The following is a 22,676-nucleotide window of genomic DNA, read 5'->3' as shown; positions in this document are numbered from 1 at the left end:
GTTGTTGAATGCTCCTCTATATCCAAGAAAGCAGCTAGGGTTTACTGCTTGTACTGTAGTGAACGCTCAACTGTGCCAATTACCTCGTGGAGAACGGCTTTTGTGGATTTTCCTTTGAGGTAGGCATGCTGGGACTTAGAGAAAGGCTTTCTCTCCATACTCGCCCCCGCTATAGAGTCTTCAGTACGAAAGAGGTGAGACTGATTGTTCGAAAATCCTTCGCCGACCCATGGTCACGCCTGTTCGTTTTCGGTATGAAGTCCACTCGTGTGCGTCTCCAGGACTATGGTACGTATCCTAAGGAGATGCAAGTCCGGTAAATCTCAACAATCCACGGCAGAACCCTTTCCTGCTGCTTCTGTGCATATTTATGCTTGTAGCAGATGTTGAAGATTTCCTTGGCTAGCTTCCTGAGGCTGGAGAGACCTGCATTCACCCACGGTGGCAGTGTCTTCTTGTTGTACTTAGCAGGACACGTGACTTTAAAGGTGGTATCGAAAGTCTTTTCCAGAGCCCCGACCTTTGACTCCAGTTCGTCTATCGTGCCAATTTGCGCATCGGAGAGTTTGTTCTTAATTACTTGACTAAACTTTTTCCAGTCGATCCTCCTGAGGTCTTTGAAGAGTTTGGAGACCTATGCGGTGAGATCTAGACTGGAAAGTATCCAACTGCGATCTGAAAAGATCTCTACCCAGACACTTCCAGTTCTCCGTCCTAAGAATCACATTGTCGGTTACTAGGGTGATATCAGTGATCTCCTCCCAACCGTCACTGTTCTCCGAGCTGGGAAAATGGAAAGTTGGTGTTACACACCGATAGGTTTGTAGTAATAATAAAATCAAAGAATGATTCACCTCCCTCGTTGATTTCCGAGTTGCCCTAAAGCGTATACCTTGCATTGGCGTCGCAGGTTGGCCTTCTTTGTTGCTATGGTGCTCGTCAAATGATGTAGTTATTCTGGCGAAGCTGATTGTCGTGAGCCATATAAGCCTAGAAAATATACACGTTCTCTCCCCCGGCCTGCTCCAGTTTGATCATGGCTAGGATACATGTTCTAGATCTGTCCTGATCACCGTATCCTGTGCTGTCTAATAAATTAAAATATTTCCTTTCGAGCCCTTTGATGGCCCGGTCGCCTCCGACCCAAGGCTCTTGTATTAGTGCGATGTCGATGTCTTCATCTTCCGAGGCACACTTCGAGTGCTACAGATTTATCTGCGTTACTCTCAGCCTGATCTGCTTGTGTGATGGGTTTGTCAGTCCCGCCGGACCGTCGATCCTCATCTCCTCCAACAGCTCGTCATCGGGGTCAATTAGATCGAGGTCATCGTCAGGTTTGACAGAGCGGAACACTTTTACCTTTGCGTTTCTGACCCCGAACCGCTCTTCATAGTTAACATTTTCGGGTGTCTCCAGGCACTCTACGTTTATACGGAGTAGAAAAGCTTGACTGTTTATCTAGGGTTCCTCCTCCTTAATAACAACCGAAGTATCCATGGGAGTCCTGCGCTTTTGAAGGTGCAGGGATTGGACGAGCTTGTCCTCATCCATGCGGATCTCCGGCAAACAGATGTGAGCGTCCAGCCTCCTGGGAATCTCGTCGTAGAGGATGACTTTGAGCTTTACACCCTCCTAGGGTCACCTCGCTGAAGGCTTTTGCAGCTCGTGGCTCGTCGGCTGGCTGTTGCTGCTTACTTTTCTCCAGATTTTGCTTAGCGTCCGAGCTCTTGCCCAATCTGCTCCGCTTGTGATCTTGTTCGATCTAGTCTTGAGATCGATTGCGTTTGAGAGCGGTGGGCTTCGCCTGCTGCTCGTCTGCCAGGCGTGTACTGTTATACCCCTCAATAATCGTCTGGTATTTAGCGAGGTCTTTTCCATCTCACACGACGACAGTACCAGTCGCCTTATTTTTAGTAATCTTGCTGAGAATATGCATGGGCTTCTGGTACTGGCTCTTACATAAGCAGGACTCCAGTGGACCTTCGCTTCTTTGCCGATTTCCGGTGGTCGACGTTCTTGTCGGTCTGTATTTTTGAAGGTTCCCCTGGCGTCGAGGGTTTCAGGTTTGGTGTACTATGTCTGGTGTTCACTACACCCAGCCTGACAGCAGTGGATTCCAGACTGAAAACCGCCAGTCCGTCTACCGTCTCGCTCCGGGAATTCCTGGCCGTTGGTTTTACACAGTGGCTACCGTCTCCTGATTGGATGCCAAAAGTTCGTCCTCCGATAATGTGCCTGGCATCACCATCAATTCTTTTTTCGTTGGTTTATCGGTTTACCGCGGCTACCAGGGTAAGAGTCTTATTTGAAACTGAAAGTGCCCAAGATGTTCAGAGTTCGCATAGGCCAAACTACCATAATGGGGCAACTTTTATCAAGGTTCGTAAGTTTAAAGTACCGTTATAATAATGCATATTGAAATTTAGATAAAAAATCGATTTTGAAATTTCTTTAAAGTTTAAACAGTTAAATCGAAGGTATGTTGACCATTGCAATTGAAAGAATTGGAAACTGTTGTTTAACCAGGAAGTTAAATAAAGTCTTCACGTAATAACGAAGCCAAATAAAATTGATGGATTAGCGTTTTTAAGGTTTTGTGTAAAATAAAACCTTATTAAAATCGGTTTACGGTCTGGCTGTCTGTCTGTCTGTCCGTCACACGCATTTTTCTCGGAGACTGTGGAAGCGATTGACACCAAATTCGGTGGAAAGGTGGGAACTATGAACGCTCCCGCGTATAGTGAATTACATCCTTTTACGTCCAATTTAAGGGGAGGTTCCCATAAATTCAAAAAGGGGTGCAATTTTCTTCTCTAATAAAAATAGAGACATCTGGGGTATCAAATGAAAGGTCTCGGTTAGTACTTTCCAAAGCAGGTCTTAATTTTGACATTAGTTGGTAAGGCGTTGAGATCGGGGGGTCGAAAGTGATCATTTATTTGACGAGACCATTCTCAGAAACTGCCCAAACGAAAAATCAGAAAAAAATCAAGAGGCTGTCACTATATGGTGGTTAGGCTTCGAAATACTTTCCATACCGATATCCCTTGAAATAGAGTTAATAATAGTATATTACTATAATTTTCAGTAATTGGTTGAAGAATCTCCCTTAAGTTCATCCTAGCACCATGAAATTAGATGAGAGCAACTGGATAACATAATATTAGGTTGGTTGACGTGTAAGGATAAAGCTAGAGTCGTTGAATATATAGTCTTTGGTCTCCATCATAGATTGTAAATATGAGAGGAGAAGGTCGATGAGTACTTCGGTCCTAATATTGCTCAAAACTTGGTCAGACAAGTCCTTGTGCAAGCATTATAGTTAGTGTTAATAAATGTAATTATTACGGATGCACTAAGTTCACAAGTAAAATTAGGTTTTGAGGTACATCCTGGTTTATTATATTGGCATATTTTCCAGTCGATTATATAATTGTACTGGTTCGTTATACAAAATGTTGGATTTGAGCCAAGGATTCTGTTGAATTGCCTCTTCTTTGGAATTCAAGAACAGTGGTTTCATAGTTCAAGGATATATCTATTTTCAGGGGATGTAGATAGAACGTTGCTTACTGGACCAGATAACTTTTTCTAGGATTGTAACAAATAACGTAAAATCGTCGCATAACTTTAGTTCATGCCTCATTTAACTAATTTTCATTTCAAGCTTTTCTGAATACAATTTCTTCCTTAAGTAAGTAGAAAACAATCTGATTCTTGGTTAAAAGTTCGAATTTGGTGACATTACAGCAAATGGCAATTGTAATTGTTTGAATTAATTCCTGAAATTCCTGACTAGCAATTTGATTACTCTAGTTTTAAGTGTAGTAGTTTAGATTTTCAGCAAAAGAGAAAATATAAAAGCAAAATAGTAGCTTAAAAAAAAAAAGTAGAGAACAAGATACAAATTATACCACAAATCAACATTACATATCAAATAAAAACAAAACATTCGGGTTTTTTGTTTTCAGGGGACTTCCTGATGAATACAGAGTTCGAGTTCGTGTAAATTCGTAAGATATGCATACTCTACTAAACATTGACTACCTTACCAAGCCAGACACAAGGATATACGTACCAATATCAATTTAAATAATATTAGATACTTATCTTTCTTTAAAAGATACCAGATCTGTGTATATTGATTACGTTTTTTCATTTCGTCTTTCGTTTCCAACAAGATACGACCATTGTTTTCCATTTTAATTTCTGCAATTCTTGTACTGCTATGCCGGAGGTAGTTCTTTAGTAATTGTATCTCGATTACGATATATATCTTCAATTGCTGCTGTCTTTTGTTTAGTAACTTTTTTGTGAACATAGAATACTGGTTGTTGTGATCTGATTTGCTGTTTTTAGTATGGTGTTGGAATTTAGTATTGCCTTTTTTTCCTAGCATTAAGAGTAATCAGATACTTTAAAATCGATACATATCCCACACAGATACGTATTTAGTCACTCATTACAGATGATAGATTGAAACACAGGTACATTGACTAATTTACTTGAGTATTGACTTTCCCTTGGTGTATTTAAGTAATTACCAATTCCTGGTGAAGAGTGATATGATTAATAAGCCCTCAGTGATTGGGTCGTGTTTTTCTGCTCTTAGAGAAATAGAGAGATATCTTTTCCCCTTTCAACGAGTCTAACATTATTTATTGGATTGAAATTGCTGGTGATTTTATTGACACTTTACATAGCTTAGGGTTCCATCCAAGAAGCCTTCCGGGAACTTTGTTTTCTTAACTCTTCTTGGAGACCCAAAACTCTTCAAGTTTGATACTATCTCTACTTGTGTTTTCTAGCGTTTTAGGCAAAGTGTCATATGTAGTTGTCAAAGGCGGTTACGCGGTTTCTGAATGGAGGCTCTGGAATTAGTATTATTAAGAGGATCTTATACAACCAGCGATAAAACCCGATATTCCGGGTAAAAAGGAGCTCATTGATTTCTGAGAAATATACTACGAGAGTAGAGATATTAAGATATCTGTCAAGGGTATTTTGGCATTCTAGACAAGCAATCCATCCTGAACATCTTTAATTAGATATTAACCACCTCGCGAACATCTTTAGATTTCGATATAGATAGTACGGTATACCGAATCGAAATCATCTTTTGGTTTTCCGAAAACTGTTATACCTGTAGCCCTTCGGATTTAGTTGAGGTACTAATGTCATGATTTTCAAACAGAGTTTCAGGTATACTCCCTAAATTGTCTCTGCAATGATTCAGATTTTGAATTTACTTTGCGACACATAACCAGTAAAGCCTCTCTCCTTTTCCTACCAAAGGCAAACGTACTTTTCCTTAAATATTGATATACCTGGCATTTACTCCAGAATTCACTTTTCGATCACCAAACGTTAATCTCCGTGAAGGCTGGTGTCAGGGCGTCTATTCTTGAATACAGTATTCCTGTATTGAATTCTAGTTGTATGGCGATCCTGTTTTGATGTTAAGGAAGAATAATGGGACACTCACAACTTCCACAATTGATAAAAGTTTAGCTTAAAAAAGGATCCTTGCGTAGATTAAAAGAAATTGGCTCTAAAATTCCAGCAGAATTTGTTACGAAGTTCTGCGTGATACTTTACACGATAGTACACTATTGAATTTCTTGTTCTGGCAAAACCGACACAGTTTCACAGTGTTTGTAATCAACAACAATAAACGTTATAAAAGGGATTTACCATAGAATCTACTATAATTTTCCAAAGAACCAGGTTAACACCAGACTTGATATTGTGTGCAATTATTTCAGGACAATAGCAAATAAAAGGAACTTCAGTAAGTGGATACTATCACTAACCAATTACAACTTCGTCGTACCGTAAGGGTTGCTGATAACCAAGAACACTTTCTACCAAAACCCTCCCCCCCCCCCGGATTCCCTCCTTAAAGTAAAGTCCTCTGCACCTTCAAATTCAAGACTAGCAATACCACCTTCTTCTTCAACAAAGTCAATCGGTCCTTGGCCTCCATAAATATGATTGCCATTCATCGCTTGGCGGGGTACAGCGCATCAATCAAGTCTATGTGTCATTATTTGAAATGCGCTTCAGATCCGTCCACAATCGCCCGAGATCCTTGCAATCCCTCTTTCTTTTGGTCTCAAGTGCCCTTGAGGCGACGCACTCGTCGACCATCTTGAGGGAGTGAATTCCACTGTATGGAAGTAGTCAGCAATGCAATTGTCGACTCTCCATAATATGTGACCTATCCACTGCTACTTCAGTCTTCCGTACGATGCAGTCAGGTGTTGAAAAAGGCTTCGAGTTTTTGAGTAACAGTGGAGTTCACTTTCAATCTGTTACTCCCAGAGAGCTGGTAATACGTCGGACAACATCGATTTCGATGCCGCCTTCAGAAACCACGCTTCCTAGATATATATATTGATCGATGCCTTCTATGCTCAGCCAATTAATGCAGATAGGGAGAGTGCGATGACCCGTCAGACTAAGAACCCTGGTTCTGTCGGTGTTTATCGTTAGCCCAACTCTACTTTCCGCTCTTTCCAAATCCAGAGCCATTTGGCTTGCCATTAACGTAGTCGAGTTATTTGTGGAAAGATGTCATTGGCCATTAATTTCCTCACCAATAACAAAAAGAAATAATATCGATGACAGGATGTCGTTCTGATAATAGCTATTAGTTTCTCCGAAATGGCCCTCCTGCGTAGAGCACTCCAAATACACGTTCTGTTACGACTTCTCTTCTCGTTGGAAGAGTAGTCCGCATTCGCATATTATGATGACTTCCCATTCCGCCCCACGGTTAAGAACCGTTGTGAAGTGTGCTTCCCACCTCTTCAACTGCTTGTCATCGTGGATGAAAGAGAATTCGATCGTTAGCGTTCTTCACAGGACCATCGAAAGATTTGCTCTTTCGTAATGCGGTATACACTTCTGCCCTTCGGGCTAATTAAATTTCAGTCTTTTTACTTCGGAGTTGCCACCATTTTTTTGGATGGAAACATTTCCCTTCGATTGTATCTTCTCATGTACAGTCAAGCCATGCTTTATGCTATTTGTTCCGGTCAAGCCGCTCTCAGCACGGAGTTGAGGCAGCATCTGACGAGTTGCCTTTGGCTAAGTCCAATACGAGGGGTCCACGGACCGGCAAATAGGGTATCAGTTGCTCCTAATTTGGTGCAATCCGACATCAAGTGGGTGTGGACTTAGGATCCCCCAATCATTAAACAAAACATTCTTCCTTAATATTTTCCTCTGTTTTCACTTCGATAAGGTTCTCTTGCTTGTTCATGATAACTTGGGCATGGTCTGTTTGGGGTTAACTTTTGGAACTTTTTCTCGAACTATGCCGACCCCAGTGAAACACCCATAGTTGAAATTCTAGTCGGTTACGGTGTTATGGCGAAAGTCACTCCAGGCGTGTTCAGAATGCAACTTACGCGAGGAACCAGCGGGTTTTTTCAGATCACTCAACGAAACCCATCAGAGCGTCCAGACAGTACAGTTATCGGTGGCGGAAGCCAAAGAGTATTGGAGTGGACTTAGGTTACCCGCCCAGCATGCTGAGTGACCACCGCCGAAGGCACCCGCCATGCCAATACACCTCGCATGGATTTTGCGGATATTACGGAAAAGGTGGTCTGACAAGCCATAAACAGCTCGAAGAACTGGAGGGGCCTTGCCCTGGATCGGGTGCGAAAGTTCTGGTATAAAAAATTTACTAGTATATACAGTCGGTTGACATATAGTATATATCAGCTCATTACTCAGACGGAGGAATTTCCTCCCATCCTCACTGCGGGAATTACCTACCTCGTCCTTAAAAAGGGTAGGGTGCAGGACCCCGCGGACACAAGACCGATTACTTGCTTACCAACCCTCCACACATTCATAAGATCTATTTTTAGTGGAAGGGTTAATGCGCATCTCGAGACCAACCACATTCTGCCCGAGGAGCAAATGGACTGCCGAAATGGTTCAAGGGGTTGCAAACAGCAACTCATTATCGACTCTGTAGTTGTAGGACAAGGAACTAGAGGCCAAAAAAACCTCTTTAGTTGCTATATTGTTTGGAAAGCTTCCAATAGTGTACCGCATACCTGGCCAATCAATGTCCCACATCTGTGTCGCATTGATCCGAAACTAGTAAAGGGGGAGGAATCTTCCATCTCCCTTTCATGCCTACTGAATGATGCTATAGGGCATGGTTTCCCAAAAAATATGGCTTACGTGCTGCTACGTGATGTATGCTTGTATTGACGATCACCTTAGAATTCTGTTGGCGATAGTGATATTCTAATGACGTTTTTTATGCTTTCGGAAAATTGCCGTGCAAGAAAAACGATTTGAAAAACGTCCAGCGGCGGACAAGGACCACTACGCCCAAATTCCGAATATATTATCCAAACTCTGCTGTGAAGGGATGGAGCTGCCTACTGACATCGGAGATTGGGGGGTGGTTGAAGTGTTGGCACAACATCATCACCACTTCACGTTTATTTTTGTAGAAAGAGCAAGCGAGTCGCTTGCGAGTCCTTTGTAAGGCAGGCTGTGGAATGACTCCGCTTAACTTGAAAGATCGATCTTTAAGTCCTTTGAGTGAGGTGAAGTCGGACCAAGAGCGGAACGATGAATGGAAGTCGAAGGTAATGCACGGTGAACACGTGAATTGTCATTAGCAGCCATTTATCGTTTTGCAAGTAGATGGCTGTGTGCTGGGGAGCTCTTTGCTGAGACGGAGGGGTTCATGTGTGCCATTCTGGACGGTGTGGTCCCCACACTCCACTGTTATGGCACCCGTACAATACAGCAACACGCATAATGCTGTATGTAAGGTCATCTATCAAGACCTTGCTTACAGTATGTATTGGTACCGACAACTTCTAACTGATCGTCATATTCCACACAGCAAACCTGACGTGCTGTTAGTTGACAAGACGAGTCGCTCCGCGTATATATTATTGATGTTGCTATCCCCCCATAATAGCAATATTGAGCGGAAATACGTGGAGAAGAAGGTGATTTATGGGCCACTAGGTCGGGAAATCAAAGAAATTTGGCATCTCGGGTGGTTGTGTTTCCCACAATATTGTCAGCTACAGGTATTGTACCTAAATTTTTCACGGCTTCCCTTGATGTCTTGGAACTCCCACACAGTCTGGTTCAAACCATGCAGAAATATACCATTCTGCGTACGTGTTCGATGTTGCGAGGAGTCACCTATCACCGGCCGCCACCACCAGCGCCCGTTTATAATTTAAGTAGGTTGGATCGTCCGAGGCTAAATGCTTGGTGGTAATAATAGGTAAAATTTAGCATCTGGTGAGATTGTGACAACTCGGAAAAATAATAATAGAATCAATGGGAATTGTACTGTGTCTGGCCGTTTCTGTAAACCCTTCAACACGAAGGTGTTGCAAGGGGAATTGGGACACTACGAGATCGGTTGTTACCAATGAAAAAGCGAGAGCTGCTATACTATCATTTGAACACTTCAAAGCACCTGGTATGGATGGCATCTACCCCACTTGTTCTTATTCTTCGAGGATGTCTTGCTCTGGGCTACGTGCCTTCCTCTTGGTACAAGGTGAAGGGTGTCCTCATACCAAATCCTGGGAAAGATGACTATTCAAATCCAAAGGAATTCAACTTGAAATGTCTGGAGAGACTGGTTGAGCATCACATTCGTGAGAAGGCGCTAAGATTGCACCCATTAAATGAAAACCAACATGCTTACCAACGTGGAAAGTCCTGTGAGTCTCCTCTTCATTCTTTGGTTTCAAAGATAGAGGATGCAACTCTGAAGGGTGAGTACGTGATGGGGGTGTTCGGAGACATTCAAGGGGCCTTTGATTGTGCGCACTTCCAAAGCTCTGTGATGCCGCCAGAGAGCATGGTTTTGACAAAACTATAATACAGTGGATCTACGCTATGTTAACGCAGAGATTGTTGTGTGCTGAAGTGGGTGTTGACCGCTACTTTACAACGAAAGCGACAAAAGGCTGCGCTCAAGGAGGTGTGTTATCACCACTTCTGTAGAGTATCCTGATCAACTCACCACTATGCGAACTGCAAAATCTGCCAATACACGTTCCAGCTTATGCGGATGACGTGGCTGTACTGGCTGTTGGTCGAGATCTCGGAATGGTGTGCAGAAATACACAACGCGCCGTTGATTTTATTGACAGTTGGTGTCTCAGGCATGGACTGTCAGTAAATCCAAATAAAACCACAATGGTATTATTTAGAAAAAGGAGGAAACTGAATGGTCTTTGCCTTCCAGAGATGTGGGATACAATCATTCAACTCTCCGAAGAAGTGAAATATCTGGGAGTAATTCTAGACAAGAAGTTTCTTTGGAACAATCATATAGAGGTAAAGATGAAACGAGCTCTCACAGCTTATACACTGTGTAAGTGGACCTTTGCTAACATTAGGCCGATGTTGGGCGTAGTGTGGTGGGTTAAGGTGGAACAGAAGAGTTTTCACTGCAAACTAGCGGCACTACAAAGAACTGTGTGTCTGGGTATAACCGGTGTCATGAGCACCACATCCTGCGCAGCTCTGAATGCATTACTCAATTTGCAGCCTTTGGATTTGTTTATTGGTTCTGGAGCAGGAATATAAATTCTACGGATAGTTTGGTTAGTAGTTATCAGTAAATAGAGAGTCATAGCTCTAAGATTCTACTTGGCGAAGTCCAAATTGTCATGCTAGCGTTTTGTTTCATATCTCCCCATAAGCACCTTGGATTGTTCCATTCTTTGTAAGTTCGCTCAATTTAATTCCCTCCAATCGTTCATCCTCTCTCTTCAGTGGCATGGCCATCAAGCCTTCCCCAATTGAACAGCTGATCAGCTCATCTACTGTCTCATTTTAATCCAATATGGCCTGGAACCCAAAGTATCTAGACTTATTGTATGGGCAAACATATAATTTGTCCTATACCAATGTAGAGTTGAGTTGGTTGGGTCCGAGTGCCTTGACAATCAGACTTGTCAGTTAAGACCGCGATATTCTATCCAGTATAATTCCTTTGGTAGTGAGGGTGATGGTATGCTTATCCATTGTGATAAAGTATTTTGTTTTGGGATTAATGACCTCTGCGTTCGCCCTATTTGCTCTGAGGAACCAGTAGGTATACCAGGTAATCAGTTGCTTGTTTATACTGTAGATTACTGTCGTCACAGTCCGCCTTATTGCTTCATTTGAAATCGAAATATTTGTTGTGATATCCAAAATTCAGAATGTCAATCTTTCTGTGGTTTAGTTCCCCCCCCCCCCCCCCATCATTACTTTTCAAAACAGAACTACACCAGACCTAGCAGCGTGCATACACAACAAAAAAATGAGAAAGAACCAACTCCGACTTCTATAGCAAATTTAATCGTCTTGGACTAGGTCGATCTACTTCTAGCCGTGTCTAGCGAGGGTGCCTGTCTCCAGCCAGTTAGTTCCCGCCAGGAATTTTTATTTTTTGCAGGGAAAGGATGATATCCATCTTGGCTGACCTTTTCTATTTCATGTTGGTAGTTGTTAACACCCCAATAGGGAGTGCGTTGAGTTGGACGAGGGGTGCTGTTTTCTTCAACTAGGACCGATCCCCTGATATTAAAGAGGCGTCGAATCCACTGTTATGAATGTCGAGGTTGCGCTTAGCATAGGCCAAGTGCTAGGCATGGTCTCGCGATTTATATTTTAGGTCCTTTTTTTAGAGAATATGCTAGAGCCCTTAAGCAACTAACCACCAAATTTTCTTTGTTTTTCGCTGGGTCACTTCTGATGACGTTCTTCGTTCGGTCTTTTCGTGTGAGAGATCATATTTGTAGTCAGCTGAAAGCGATCTTGGGAAGGCAGCATTATCCTTAATTTGGAAATGTTTTCAGATGGACAGTGTGGTTTACAGAAAAGATACTCCTTTCTTTATCATATAGCTAAGTCGGTCATAGACTATATTCATTGAAACATAGACTTCAGGATGAATATGGTCCATTAGGATATATTTAAATATGCTACTACAGAAGCGAAAACGACAAAAGTAATGACTGTAAAATAGTAGAAACTATTGATTTTATCTTTTTCACTTTCTAAAAGAGTAAAGCATGCCAAAGTATCTAAATGCACAGACGTAATGCCACAAACGTGACCAATTAGAAGTACATAAACGAGTAATGATTAGATTCACTGTTTTCTACTCCTTCAGCATATTTTCTATCTGAAACTATCCTCGCCGCTCCTCCTCATATCTCCATTTGAATTTTAAGTTCTTATCATTTTCCTTTTACGATTTCAGTTAATTTAATTCAAGGATCAGTTGATTTTTTGCTACTTCACACTCTCCAAAGTATGAACGAGCCTTCAGTGCAAATAAATTTTTAGTCAAGGCTCCAAGCATTAGCCGTGTGGAATTTTCTGTGTGCTATGAATATTTAGGACATTCGTAAAACCTTTGCAAGATATACATTTTTGTGTGGAGGAGAGAACAGGTGGTTGTAAACTGTCACAAAGTCATGAGCTATTAACTTTTAAGATGTTGGCTTGGATCAGATAAAGATTTTATTGCTCAGCCACTAAACTGTGATGTGGGTTCAACTCCTGCAGGTGATACAGCATCAAAATGATATCCCCATTTATGGGCCTTTCACGAGCAAAGGTCCTGGATTGTTATAGACGTACTAATTCAGGAGAATATCAGATTGTTTCAACTTTGAGAGCGGTTTCTGTACGCATAGTGCTTTGAGAAGTTCTAAATTTGTATCAACAAATGGAATTTTTCGCTCCTTTGTTGAGTGCTTTAAAAATTTCCTTTTCATCGATCGTATCTAAATTATTCTATGAGTTGCTCCCGATTTCATTCGATACTATCAAAATAAACATTTTCATGTGAAGGTAATCCCCACGCAAGCATTTTCTATCATGTTTGCATTTGAAATTAAGCACTGGAACGTGAATTTTAGTATTTAGATTTAATGGTGTTTAATTAGATACTCGTTCGTGGTGCACCGTATGCATATGTACAGATTTTCTTTTATAATTTTTATTTTTATAGTGGGACCACACTAACGTTGGCGTTTAATAGATACTTTAACTATCGCGTCCTGTGTATCTTATTTGCGTTTGATGTCCAGCTTCGTTGTGGATACCGGCCCAGTTGGCAATTTTTAGATATGAGAAGCCTAGAAGGACGAGCTTTAGCCCTTTAATCTCATGCTTCGTGTTCGAATTTTGGTCTGGTCATGAGTAATTTTCCGTATCTTTGTGGTGATCCAGCTACTGTAGGCTTATCACTTGCGCACCGTAGTGATAATTAAACTGGAATATGCTTTCGAAAATAATTTAATAATGATAATATCCTTGGCCCTACATAAAATTAGCAGGAGAAACTCCTTTTTGGCGATTGATTTTTAGACTGGCGTACGTACCCCGAATAACAACGTTTAAACTTTTAGTGTGGTTCCAACTTTATAGTAATATAAAAGATAAAATCTTGGAATGATTTCCTTCTCACAGCACCGTGCGTACATACACTGATTGAAATCCTTGTTGACACGTACTTTCACATCCCCTTCTTGAATGAAGCCTCCAAACTCAAGGATCGAATGACGATCACAAAAAAGATATTAAGCGAAGAACCGTGCCTAGTCTTCTTTCTTAAATACCACAAAGATCACCTGATAAAGACTCAATGCATAACGAGCAATAAAATACGACCACTTATAGTATTACTTACTAAATATTGGAGACAGTTTTCAATTGTTTGCTTGACAATGTCGTGTGCCAAAAATTTCTTTTCATCAGTAAATTATAATAAAAAAGATGGAATTTGAATAGTGGAAGGCATTGCGGTCATTTTCTCTAGTTACTACTATATATATGTATTGCCTGAGATATATATTTAAGTATTGGATAAGTATTCATGATAAAACTAACTCGTATACTATGACCTTTTTGCAGCATATCCTTTTACTATGAATATTCAAAGGAGCAGGACTACATCTGTTCGAAACCTGATGATTCGGGAATGCATCTTTGCTCGAATTTGCCACCGTATCGAGTTGGACCTATGCTTTGTGATGGTAAGTTGGTTTTAAGCTATTTTACTTACAACGTTTAATATAGTTCACATAGGCCAATTGGTATTTTTTGAATAGACAAAGAAAGTAGGATCGGTTAAGGCAACCGATTTTAAGGCCCCAGGTGATATTGATAGGAATAATTGTCATTGTATATATCAAGTTGGGAGAGAATCATTTATTATATTAATTGCAGGATGGTGGAGAGGGTAGAGCATTATTCTCTCGATGTTGCTTCATGTACGTATCCTGGTCATTATGGATGTGTTGCGACCAAATGGTGTCCTACCCTGGCCTCAAAACAAACAGGGTAACATATGTTATAAACAACGAAATTTGGTCCATTTTTACCCGATAGGATCAATGCGAACACCAATGGATCTGCCTTCTTCCCTTGAAGCCCTGGAGACCGTATCGGAGCCTGGTTGCTTTCAACGTTTATCCCCAACTATCTCGATCCAGTGACCACCTGACTACGTCTTTAAGGTTTTTTTGAAAACATACTCTATGCTTTCTGTATCCTTTCAATAACCTGCGCCATTTTTCCTTCTGTGCTTCCCATCGGCATCGTCTCCTGCTATAGTATTTCTTCAAACATTTGCTTATAAAGTTTCTTGGAGGTCCAGCCCGCTACTGCAGTTTTCTTCACATATTTTGCTCCTGTCCTACGCTTCATCTAGAAGATGATAACTTGTTGGACGCTGTGCTTATACTCGTTGCCCATCCGGCATTGTCGCTAATAACCGTGAGGTCTGTCTCTCTGTCCGTATGTTTGTGTGTGTGTGTGTGTGTTTTTTTAAGGAGGTGGAAATTTTCGAAAGACACTGGGCTTAACACGCCAGTGTGTGAAATGTTTACCCACTAAATCCACTCTCGTCTCCCCTCATGCCCCGAGGAGCCACCATCGAGTATTACATCATGGGGCGGAGTCTATTCACGCTGGCTTAGTCACATTTTGTCTCTACGCGGCGTATGTAACCACGCTTTTCTCGTTCCCTCTGCCTTTCGTAGTTTGGTCCAGATAGATGCACATCTCAGTCCTTCTGACATTCTAGTATTCTTCGCACCAGATTTTCTGATACCAGCACCTCTCCTAGAGTCTCCCCTAGGTTCTTCCTTTCTTCAACAAATCTTGGACAGATCAAGACTACGTGCTCTAGGTACTCTGGGATTCCTTCGCAGTCTCGACAATCGGGTTTAAACATGTACAGGTACTTGCGATATCATCCATGCCCTGTGAGAAACTGGTTACGATTATAATTAATCTCATCGTGCTATCTCCCTAACCACTCCTTGATGGCAGGGATGAGCCTGTGTGTCCACCGACCCTTATCCGAATGTTCCCAGTGTTCGTGCTATCATAGATCTCTCTCTTCTTCGTTTTTTGTATGCGAAAAATCGGCATCATCTCCGAGATGACGAATGCTGCATTGTTTAAGACAGTCCTGAAGATAGAGCACATCCTTGGAGCAGTTCTTCTGTGGACGGCACTCAGTTTGCTAGCGTCAAAATGTTACCTGCAATGCCTTCCATTGAGCAGGATCGAACGCACTACCCTAGCTATAAGCAGCCTGGAAGCATACTGTGGCCCTCCCACAATAGGCCTCATTCTTGCCAGGGCCATATTTGTTGTGGATGCTTTGTTATAAGCATGCTGCACGTGTTGATTATAACTGAGCTTCGCGTCTATCATCGCTCCTAGGTATTAGATGGCAGGCGTAAAAGTGATGAAAAAATTCCCAATTTGAATAATTTCTTTTACGGAACTTAGTGATGAGGGCCGCTCCCGTTTTCCCTGCGCAAGCGTCAGACGCGAACTTTCTAGCCAAACCTAGCACAGCACTGATCGCTTCTTATCAGTATAACTCAGCATTCTCGAAATTTTTTTGCGGTATATCGTCCGCTTAACCCAGCACCGTAGCTTCCTCCGGAATCGAAAAATTACGAACATCATTGTACATGATATTCTTCAGCAGTGGGCCAAATACGGAGTCTTGTTGGACCCCTGCGGAGACAACGTGCTCCTAGAGTCCATCATCTGTGATGCTAGAGCCCTCTTTTTGTAAATAGCTGTTGACAATAGCTGCGAGATTGGCGGGAATACCAGCTTTCGACAGAGTAGGTTCCACTTGTCCGCATTAAATGCATTTCTTACGTCCAGGTTCACCACCACTCAATATTTGCTAGTTCCGCGAATTGCACCTGCCGCCCAGGAAGTAACCAATTTAAAAGTATCAATAGTTGGTCTGACTTTATGGGACCTACCCTGTCGATCTGAGGGGCATCCCTGGCTCTCAACAATCGGGAGTAATATATTGTAGATTACCGGCTTTAGCATTTTCCACACAGTGTCCAAAAGACATATAGATCTGTAGGAGCTTGGCTCAGTTAGAGTTTTACCAGCCTCATGCAGTAATACTAACTGCTGCCGCTTCTATGCAGCAGGAATTATCCCTTTAGACATGCACGTTTCGAATAACTCAACGAACATGTCCGGTCTGAATTTCACGACAAGCTTAAGGACACGGTTCGGTATGCCACCCAGACCCGTTGTTGCCTGTTATTCCTCCGCAGATTTCTCGCAGTGTGGTGACTAGTATTGCCGTCACATTCAGAAGTTGCTAAAAGCTTTTCCTGATTGTTAGTCTGCCTGCCATTCCGTTCTCAGAAACTACCTAACCTAAAAATCTGAAAAAAATTAGGGTGGTTCATGTAGATGGTATCTAGGCTCCGAAATATTTTCCATTACGATATCTGCTCAAATAAAGTTGATAATAATACTATATAATATTATATTTTGAAAATTTACTGCCAATAGCATACTGGAAAGTTTGGCAGAAGTCCTACTATTATTAACAGAGTTTTAGTAAGTCCAAATTGTCTCTTTCGCGTCAAATTGCTATACAACGTTGAATCGAATATCGGATATATTCAACGTAACTACACTACGATCTGTATATAAATGAAGCTATCGTTTACCCAAATATTATCACATAAAAAAAAACAACAAAATCCTTCATACCTCAAGCGCCAGTAGTTCCACCTTTTCTTCGGTTTTCCAACTGGTCCCCCCCGTGGCTTCCTTTTGAATACCCTTTTGAGTGTTTTCATATCATCCATACGCACCAGATGTGTGAAGTGTAGTATTTACAGTCGTATATGATCGAGATTTCTGTTCATATTACTCGTTGATGTATCTGGTACGACACTCCTCTTCCACGCAAATTGTTCTCTATATTCTCCGCAATATCGTCCAAAAAAGTTTGAAAACTCGGACCTGGAAGCCATTTTGAACGAAGAACACACTTTGACCCAACAGCAAATCGGTCAATTATCTTACGTCGCAGCAACCGGTATCCGGTCTAGGCCTGCCTTAATAAGGAACTTCAGACATCCCGATTTTGCGCCGATGTCCGCCAACAGGGTATCTCTAAAAGCTGTTTGGCGTCCTGGTCTACGTCATCGATCCATTTCATGCAGGGTCTGCACTTCGGATTAACCATCAACTCTCCCGCCTTGGGGAACCTTCCAATCAGAGAATTCCTTTCATCAATGGTAGGAGAGACGAGGAAGGGAACTGGAAGTTCATCGACCTTGTTGCCATCCCCTCCACTGGCCGAGCTCTATCCATCTTTGCAACGTAAAGATCCCGAACATAATGCGGAACACCTGTCAGCACTCTTCATCATCTCCTCTTCAATGTTGTCTGGAAAGAGATCTCCTGTGTTTAAATAAAGCTGGTGACGAATCCCATCCCACCTTCCACAAGAAAAAAGCGTCGTCCATAACTGCATTGGAAAACACACAATCAGGAGATCGTGCCTTTCCAATATTGTGCAGGTAAAACTAAAAACCTCTATGCCCACTTTAGAACTTGATAAGGAAATAGTCAGTATCACCATGCTTCCGATTTAGCCACCCACCTAAGTTGTCAATGAGGCAACGGGGATCACGCCCGCAATCATCAGCATGACCGGTTCAGGGACAGTACAGACGCCACCAGCAAAGCTCCCCGTCTCTATATTTGTGCGAGACGCTTACGATATACTTCTTTTTAGTCAGGATGACTACTTCGATTTTTTCCAGTGCGAGGTTGAATAAACTAGCAGTCAGCCATTCACATCAATATGCCAAGCGCCGCAACATCACCTGCATAACCGACTAGGCGAGATTCTTCTGACGTGCCGAATCTAAGCGTTTCAGAGTTCCGACCCTAGGGTGGATCCCTGCGCTACCCCCGACGTGACCTCCATCTCCCCTGACCCGCTAGCGTTTCATAGAGCAGGTAGCGGTTCTTCAGATGAGTGTCAGGCCAGGAGTACCCTCCAACTCGGCTCCACAAAACTGCCGGTGTTCACGTTGGTGACGTTCAGTGCACAGAAAGAGCGCCGGGCTGGCGGCACCGAAAGTTTTTGTCAACCACTTCAAAAGCAATATATTAAAACCTTCCAGAACTCGCTACCCGTCCGTCAGCGACATAAGTGACTATGACGCGAAGGTTACGCTAGGAATGCTTCACTCGCGGCCTGCGTGCCGGAACGTTGGTGTGGATCCGGTCTTTAAAACCACAAGTCCTGTTCTCACCACCATTTCGAGAATTCGTTACTCCCTGAAGTCTAGGTGCGCCATGCTCCACTCAAGTATCCTGTCATCGAAATCAGCCTCGACTAGACTCCGGCCCACTGTGCCCAAGATAGCGTCCTCCAGAGTATCAAATCTGCGCCGAAAGTCCGGCGTCGTCTCATTTGGTATTAAATAGACACAGAAAAACCTCACCCCTAAACATCGAATCCAGACAAAGTCATCCTCTCGGCCTTCGGCAAGACCCCTAAGGTGATTGCCGTCTCGAACTCAGATTGAAGCGGTACCTGAAATATCGTGCCATGAAGCTGGGTCCTTATTTGATACTGTTCACTGATTAGTACTAGATAAGCTATGGTCTCCGCAGCGAACTGCGCTAGAAATTCGTGAGCGATTGCACTCATCCCACCTTTTCTTTTAGTAAGGTCAGAACTACTTACTCGGGCACTTTGGCGACCCCATCCCCCGTATCGTAAGCGAACCCTTAAGGATTATTGACGATCCCTGAGGGGTCAGCTGAAAGGTTGATTAGAAAATATAATAAATTAGTTAAATGTAATAAAATAGACACCTTTTTCAATATACTCCTATATAATTTTATCCGTTAACTTCTCATCTTTTACAGCCTATCCTCATCCATTCTCAATGAATTATCCAACCAACAAATCCTGCGTTAACTGGAATCAATTCTACACAAATTGCACACAATTGGGAAGCAACCCCTTTCAGGGAACAATATCATTCGACAATATTGGATTAGCCTGGGTTGCGATATTTTTGGTAATTTGAAACTAATCAGTCTTCTTGACTTTATTAGATATAAGATAATATTTAAGATAAACGATTATTTCTATGAAATTTTGAGAGGCAACCGGGAATCCATGAACTTTTTGAACTTTACTTAATGTAGCCTGAATATTTCAGCAAACAGGTCATAAAGAATATTGAATTTCAGTAAAAGAGTGAGTTGCATAAGTGAAATGTGGTGTTAGCATTAGACCGTTAGTAGCCCCCGACTAACGTTTAAACTGACCTAACTTTAGTTGAAATCCTTCAATTACTAGATAGTCTTATTGTTTGACAGTCTTAAAAGACAGACTTAAGTGTGAACCACAGAAGTAAAGAATGTGTATATTTATACCCTTTCCATCTACGTATGTACGCTAATAGATTTTGAATGTATCCTTTTAGGTAATTTCATTAGAGGGTTGGACAGATATTATGTACTATGTTCAGGACGCACACAGTTTCTGGGATTGGATATATTTTGTGCTACTTATAGTGGTAAGTAATTAATCTTAAGTAGAATAAAACTTTGCCTTGTAACCAGCGTTTAAATTCCAGAACGCAAGAAATTTCACTCTAAGATAGTTAGGGCTAATGAAATTTATTTTTCAACCCCATTTCGAGTTTTTTTTTCATTATTATCTTCAGCAAAAAAAACCTGCTGTTATCGGTTTTGAAAATATCAGCCAAAGGCTATGCACTCTGGGTTTACGAGGCAAATTTAGAAATATAAGCCTCATTAATGTCCCGCCCCTAGAGAGGAGACTGCAGAGTCGAGGAAGGATACCTTCGAAGCCTGCCCCAAGTGTCACATCAGAATCATACTTGGAAATTTTAACAGTCAAGGGGGAACGGAGCCCCTTTTCAGACGGTACATCGGCTCCCATAGCTTACTTAAAAACCGAAAGCCGTCCGGCTTTTCGGCACCTCTGAGCACCATTATTTATGAGCATGAAGGTCAGGGGGATTTAAAGTGAGTACCAACCACGTAGGCATAACCCCACAGTCCTCTTCAGACACGGATTGATTTGGAGACCATAATCAGAGTCCGGCTGTCGGTAGGACAACGATACTAGTTTATATTAAGTGCAGACTCAGCATTCATACTGGTGAAAACAAAGCCTAGGTAAGTAGTGCGGCACCCGAGTTGTACAGCGCAATTCTATGCTTAAGCTCGGCCGTGATATGGGCACAACCGAACGACCATAAAACTCCCACAAGAGGGCAATTATAATACTAAATAACCGAACCGAGAACACATCCCCCAGGAATTTTCGTAGAACATGCGCTCTCTGAGGACTACCGGGGTTCCCATGGTACCATATAACCTCCGGTGAGGCTTCATAGCAAGAATCACTTCAGATTAGCTCCTTGCAAGTCTGAGTGCCCTCGTCGAGTACATGGGATTGCTTATGGGGAATTGATTTATTGAATCCTTCCAAATCCTAGCGTTAATTTGTGAATTCCGCATTTCTACCATTGAAATGCTCCCTCGACCATGAAAATCGACAATAATTAGCAAAGGTCTTGAGGTGATTCTACTAACAATTACAGCCTCAGGAGCATACACGAATCACAAGCGAGAATAGTGGTCGTGAACTCGATTGCGGATCTCAATTCCCTCGAGTGGTCTCTCCTAGGACAACGTGGAGGGACAAATTGTTAGCGTTTTCAAATAAATACCTGCAATCCACGCTAATCTAGAAGGTTCGAATGAAAGGATACGTTCTGAAACATGAAAGTGTAAAATCAAATCGAATTACGCGTTTACTATTTGATGACTTATCCATTCTCCTTTTCTCTCTATTATTACTTCCTTGTTACTTTGCAATCTTACACCTCCCTTTTGACTTGCAAAAAAGAAACATCTCCGTAAAAAAAGTTGGGGTTTAAGAATACATTCCTAGTCTTTCGTGCTTGTGGTAAGAGGCCATTAAAAGGGATAGAAATTTGTGGGCTACTATCTGCAGATTCTGAAACTTTATTGCTACCGAAGCGTCACCAACGTCTCGGATAGGGACTGATCTCACGGCAGCGACCTTTGGCTAGTGAAAAAGGGTTATGATTGGTTTCTGGAATGTGCACAACCTCCTCGATAACAGTAGCAAGGGTCCTCAGAATGCTCCCTTTTTCCAAACTGAACGAAAATTTTAGCGATATATATTGGACATTCTGGACCTAAGCGAAATAAGCTCATAGAACTCTGGAGAGTTTCGCCTCTCCCTTCTGCGGTAATAGGCTTCTGTGCTCTGAAAGGTCAAGCGGTAGCAGACGCGGTATCGAGTTAGTTCTGACTTTTATCACAAGGCGCGCTCTGTTGACCTGAGAGCCGCTTTTTGACAGACTTCTAACTGCAAGATTCTGGGCCAGGTTAACGAGCATCACAATTGTATAATGCTACACAACAACGGAGATTTGCAATGTAGTGGAAAAGGATGCTTTCTACGAAGAAGTACACATAGTTCGGCGGAAGGTAGTGTTGTGATCGTGATGGGTGATTTGAATGCCAAGGGAGTCCTCAACAACGGGTTGTTCGGACATGTGGGGGGAAAACACGGTATTGTGACCGTAACGATAATGGTGGAATGTTTGTGGATTACTGCAGTTTCCGTGAGCTCGTCATTGCTGGCACATTGTTCGAGAACTGAGCTTGTCATAAGGTCAGTTGGGTTTCAACTAACCAACACCGTGCGAGCAAGGAGATTGGCCACTTCGCGAGCCACTTTCTGACAGACTTCTAACTGCAAAATTCCGGTCCAGGTTAAGGAACATCACAATAACACAATGCTACGCACCAACGGAGACTTCCTATATAGTGGAGAAGGATGCTTTCTACGAGCAATTACACGCAGTTCAGGGGAGGCTTTCTAAAGGTGATATTGTGATCGTGATGAGTGATCTGAATGCCAAGGTGGGATCTGACAACATGTTGCACGGATATGTGATGGGAGAATATGGTCTTGGCGGCCGCGATCGTAATGGTGGTTAGTTCGTGGATTCCTACAACTTGCACCGCCTTGTCAGGGGCGTCATAAAATCCGGTTCACTACAGAAATATGGAAATGGATGGACAAACGGAAGGGGTTGAAGGCTTTACTGACGGCTGCGAATGATGGCGGGCGTGACGCGCTCGAATTTCGATACCGAGTGAAATATCAAGAAGTTCAGTGTAGTGTACACCGCAACAAGAGAGAATTTGCTATTATACTGGTCACGGAAGCGAAGGATGCCGCAGATTGCAATAAACTGTATACCGCATCA

The 22,676-nt window shown here is 42.3% G+C and overlaps 1 protein-coding gene across 4 annotated transcripts in view; it reads left to right on the top strand.

The window, feature by feature from the left end:
* LOC119653747 (voltage-dependent T-type calcium channel subunit alpha-1G) overlaps positions 1 to 22,676 on the top strand; it is a 254,747-nt gene that overhangs the window by 148,045 nt on the left and 84,026 nt on the right. For 3 of the 4 annotated variants that reach the window (XM_038058675.1, XM_038058673.1, XM_038058676.1), the window contains exons 7-9: positions 13,930 to 14,051; positions 19,255 to 19,409; positions 19,821 to 19,913. In XM_038058675.1, coding sequence (XP_037914603.1) covers positions 13,930 to 14,051; positions 19,255 to 19,409; positions 19,821 to 19,913 — 370 coding nt within the window. Of the gene's footprint in view, positions 1 to 3,971; positions 4,014 to 13,929; positions 14,052 to 19,254; positions 19,410 to 19,820; positions 19,914 to 22,676 lie in introns of all 4 variants that reach the window. The other variant, XM_038058674.1, reaches the window with a different exon arrangement.

The sequence above is a fragment of the Hermetia illucens genome, chromosome 4, assembly GCF_905115235.1.
Source record: "Hermetia illucens chromosome 4, iHerIll2.2.curated.20191125, whole genome shotgun sequence".
In the NCBI taxonomy this organism is placed as follows: Eukaryota; Metazoa; Arthropoda; class Insecta; order Diptera; family Stratiomyidae; genus Hermetia; species Hermetia illucens.
Note: the sequence above shows the minus strand (reverse complement) of the source record. Positions and strands in the feature narration are given on the sequence as shown.